General features: G+C 53.0%; 1 protein-coding gene across 1 annotated transcript in view; it reads left to right on the top strand.

The window, feature by feature from the left end:
• The window catches only part of ADAMTS15 (ADAM metallopeptidase with thrombospondin type 1 motif, 15), a gene marked incomplete at its 5' end in the record, with an annotated part of 9,707 nt that extends 9,462 nt beyond the window's left edge, over positions 1-245 (top strand). Inside the window, one exon of the mRNA XM_010132047.1 lies at positions 1-245. Within this exon, the coding sequence (XP_010130349.1) occupies positions 1-245 (245 nt within the window).
• Between the last annotated feature and the right edge of the window lie 4,094 nt (positions 246-4,339).

The raw sequence follows: 4,339 nt of genomic DNA, 5'->3' as shown, positions 1-4,339 counted from the left end.
CCTACGGCCAACCAGCTGCCGAGTGCGATGCGGCACAGCGACCGGCCGACGTCCGGCTCTGTGGGGAGCCCTGCCCAGAGTGGGAAGCTGGACCTTGGTCTCCCTGCTCCAAGAGCTGCGGTCGGGGTTTCAAGAGACGGGCGCTGAAGTGCTCGGTCCCAACCGGGCGCCTGCTGCCCCGGGAAAGTTGCAATTTTCGGAGGAAGCCACAGGAGCTGGATTTTTGCACCTTGAGGCCATGCTGAGCAGGTCAAGGGGTGTCTGCAAGGAAGGGCATGGTGTTCCTCTGGCTGGATGTGGCCGAGCAACAGCCAGGGGTTGGGAGAGGGGGAGATGTCCATAGCACATAGCAAACAGGAAAAAGAAAAAAAAGGAAAAATGGGAAAAAAAAAAAGAGACCTGAGTGTGGGGACAGAGCATGCACACCCCACACGCCTGTGAGAGGGGGGTTTACCAACCAGGGTGCTCGGAATCAGAGCGGGAACGAACGTCTACCTCGAAGCCGCTGAACGACACAGAAACCCATTGGTGGAGTCTGGGAGTTGGGGAGGGATGGATGGAAACAAGGAGGATCACCGCCTGGGATGGAGCCGAGTACAGGCAGGGAGATGCCCCTAAATTGCACAGTCAAAGCCTCCCCCATCTTCCCAGGGCGAAGCCCTGGCCCTCCCTGGACCCTCTCAACACTCCTGCTAAGTGGGACCAAAAGGATTTCCCAATGCAACGGCGGCAGATTATACTGTCCAAGCCCTGGTGCGACGAGGTGCTGGGACTGATGCCTCCAGGGTGGTGGCTTGGCAGCCTGGGCGGACCCGGCTGTAAGGTGGTGGCTTTATTTTCATTTTCTCCTCATGTTTATGACCTGACCAGTGTAGATTTTATGGTGCTTAACTCTGTATTTTTTACCCGCCTTCCTCCCCTCTGTGATGGATGTAATCCTATTCCGGAGAGCCCCAGCAGCATCCCCGGACCCGGCTGTAAGGTGGTGGCTTTATTTTCATTTTCTCCTCATGTTTATGACCTGACCAGTGTAGATTTTATGGTGCTTAACTCTGTATTTTTTACCCGCCTTCCTCCCCTCTGTGATGGATGTAATCCTTGCGTGGTGAGGATGGCATCATTCCCAGTGGGCTCTCACCTGGCTGAGATCTTCCTATGGTGCTTTGGGATGGGGCTGTGCGAGCATCTGGGGTGTAGCTGGATGCTCCTTCACACCCCACTCCAGGGCAGGTTGTAAACCGCCCGCCTGAAGTTTTTCAGGGCTAAAAGGGATCACTGTGGTCCTGAGATCTGAGCTGTCATTCCGAAAAAGCAACAAGCAACTGTACTGTAGTACCACGGCGCGGTGCCGTACAGGGTCAGACACAGCCCCGCGAGTCGCTGGTACTTGACTCTGCTCTGGAAATGGTGCTCTCTGCTTAATGGGACCAGTATGCCATGCCCTGACATCCCACCTCCCTCTGCCCTCCAGCCTCTGGGCCTGCCTGGGTTATTTTTCCTCTACATTAAGCCTTCCTCAGATACCCCAAGCTGAACTTGAACAGAGCTGTGGTGACATCCCTGGCATCGTTTTTGAGCTGTGGAAGTGGAAGAAAAGATTTGGGTTTTGGGCTTTCCTGGGCAAAAGGGGCTCAGCAGGGTTCAGGCGTGGAAAGGAAGGGGGTGGGCATTGAACCACTTGCTGCTGCACAGCATCGACAACCAGTTTCCCTCCAGGTTTTTGTGGAAGGGTTTATCTGGTACCTCTGAGGGTCGTGAAGCATCGTGCCCGTGGTGGTCGGATGCTGTCTTACCTCACACAGCATCTTCTTCCCAGCAATCATTTAGGTCTCTTGCTCACATCAAATTATCAAGGACCATTTCACTTTGCTTTTCCATTGATAAGGTGCCTCTTAACCAATTAGCTGTGACTGTGAGCAAGCCAGAGGCTCTGGGTCCAGCTATGCAGCTCCTGGGCTCAGCAGAAAGGGACGATACACACATCATGGGCAGGCAGCAGCTGCTGTCTCAGCAGCAGAGCCTTGGAGCCACTCAGTCCCGTGCAGGTATAGCGTGGAATCTCCTTGTGCCCTTTGATCTGCTCCAAAAAGTCTCCAGCTGTGGGCGAGGTGAGAAAGATCACAAGAAACAGGTTTCCTTGCTGGACTTTCCCACCAGCTTAGCAAACCCCTCATGGCAACGAGGGCTCATCATCCCTGCATTTATGTAATGCCTTTTTGAACACAGTAATGTTTTGGGTCTCCACGCTGCACGGTAGAGCCAGGAGCAGATGTTGTGGTTGCTCCGCACTGCAGGGGATGGGATTTAATGCTCCAGGTCTCCATTCCCATGAACGTACCACCCATTTTCGGAGGGTTTTCCTGTGTAGCTGAGCCCACCACGCTTTCATCTGGGGACGGAGCTGCGAGGAGCTGCCTTTTTGCGTCTTGCCATCTGACAGATGGTTTCCAAGCCACTGAGAAATCATCACCCTTGTTCACGAGGAAGGGGAGGACGGGGCAGGAGGGATTTCTGTGTGTGGTTCTTTTGCCGAGTGTGCAGCAAAAGGACGGAGATGCCGATCGTACTGGCTGCTTTGTGTATACCATGTATACTAAACATCGATCTCTGCTGTTTGTGCGTCATAGCAAACCTGAAATAAAACTGTATTTAAAGTTACACCTGGTTCCCTGGGGGACACAGTCGTGCCCATGTCGTTTACTTGATGGCTGCAGAGCATTTCTTGTCTTAGTGCGATCCCAGCCTCTTGGAAACCTCATTAGCTAAAGAAAAAAACCACCTTTGAAAGCCTAGCGGGTTTATTCTGACTTGCTTTGTAACTGGCAAAAAACCCCACCGGAAGGAGCCCAGTGGTGGATTAGTCCCTGCAAGCCCTGGACATTAAATGCACGAAGCTGGTTTGCTTTAGCCTGAAACCAGGATGTTCTTTTGTCAGAATAACAGCAATATAGAGTTAAACAGATTGATATAAACTGGAACAGTGCTCTCATATCCTGGAACAACCGTGTCTGCACGTACCATTGTCCAAGATCATCCCTTTCCGACGTGCTGTTCCGGAGTCATCCCCTGGCAAACCCTCGGTCTTGTCACATCACCTTTGGATGGTCCAGGAAAAGCACCGTTATCTTTACAGCTGAGCCGAGCTGGCACGGCTCTGGAGTTGCTGGGCACCCGGAAAACAGGGCACGACCCTCCTGCCAATTCCCAGCACACCCTCCCTGAGTCAGGGCTCTTTCCCCATGACATCGGGGCCAGTGAGATAAATCCTTTCCTTTTAACGGAACACGTCAGCTACCCTGATCTCACCCCCTCCGGCTCTCACCACATTGCCTGGTGTTTTATTGTCCCCCAGCAGATGCACTTTTTCTCCCCTCTATGCTGTCATGATTTGGCAAATTCAGTGTGTTTGACTGGGGGCAAACTCGCTTTGCTTTTCATTGCCATAACGAATCAAACACGGCAGAGATGACCCAGCACCTTCCCCTCGCTGGTTCCTGCAGGGAAATAAAGGATGGATCGCCAGCACCGCTTCCCACAACAAAGTTCGGTTTCAGCCCAAGTGTATCCCACGCTGCACAGCTCCCGCCGTTCCTCTGTTAGGAACAGAGAGGGAGGTTTCCACCCGTGCCATGCCCCCAGCCATAGCTTTCCCCTCAACTATCTTCAAAACCAATGCCTTGCTCCTCCTTGACAGCCACACTTTGAACCAGCTGCCCTTAAAAATCACCCAGAGAGACAAAAACCACACAAGCCCCAGGTATTTACCTGGCAAGGAAGGAGGAAACCAAGCACCCATGCCAGAAACACCCACCCAAAGGGGAGGCTGGTGCTCAGCCAGGCCACAGGCTGTTTACTCAGGGTGCTTTGCCCCAGGAATGCTGGTGGTAACTTCATGGGGCTGAGCCAAACGCCGGCACCTGGCACTGGGTGGGTGACACAGGTGATGTCCCGCACCCACATCAAGCCTGAAGCCCCAGGAACAGGCTTCTGGCGGAAGAGAAATGCTGTGGAGCTCACATGTGGTGTCCAAGGGGGAGGGGTGGCTTGTCCCAGCATCATGAGGTGCCCAACAGCTCTTGGGCTTCCAAGTTTTCTGACACAGATTTTGTCTTTCGCTTCTCTTCCCTGTGAATTTGTCTTCTTTGGATTCTCTGATGTCTAATAAAAGGCTGAACTGGCTGCTTTTCCCTTCAGGACAGTGAGGCATCTTCACCTGCCTTCTCCAGCTCCACTAAATGTGAAGGAAAGCCATAGCTTTGAAACCTCAGCCTTGATGTCGTTAAAATGGGGTTAAAACCAGCCAGGGAACTGAAGAGAACAGACTAATGGGCATGAGACT

Source organism: Buceros rhinoceros, unplaced genomic scaffold (genome assembly GCF_000710305.1).
Source record: "Buceros rhinoceros silvestris isolate BGI_N320 unplaced genomic scaffold, ASM71030v1 scaffold14342, whole genome shotgun sequence".
NCBI lineage: Eukaryota > Metazoa > Chordata > Aves > Bucerotiformes > Bucerotidae > Buceros > Buceros rhinoceros.
Note: the sequence above shows the minus strand (reverse complement) of the source record. Positions and strands in the feature narration are given on the sequence as shown.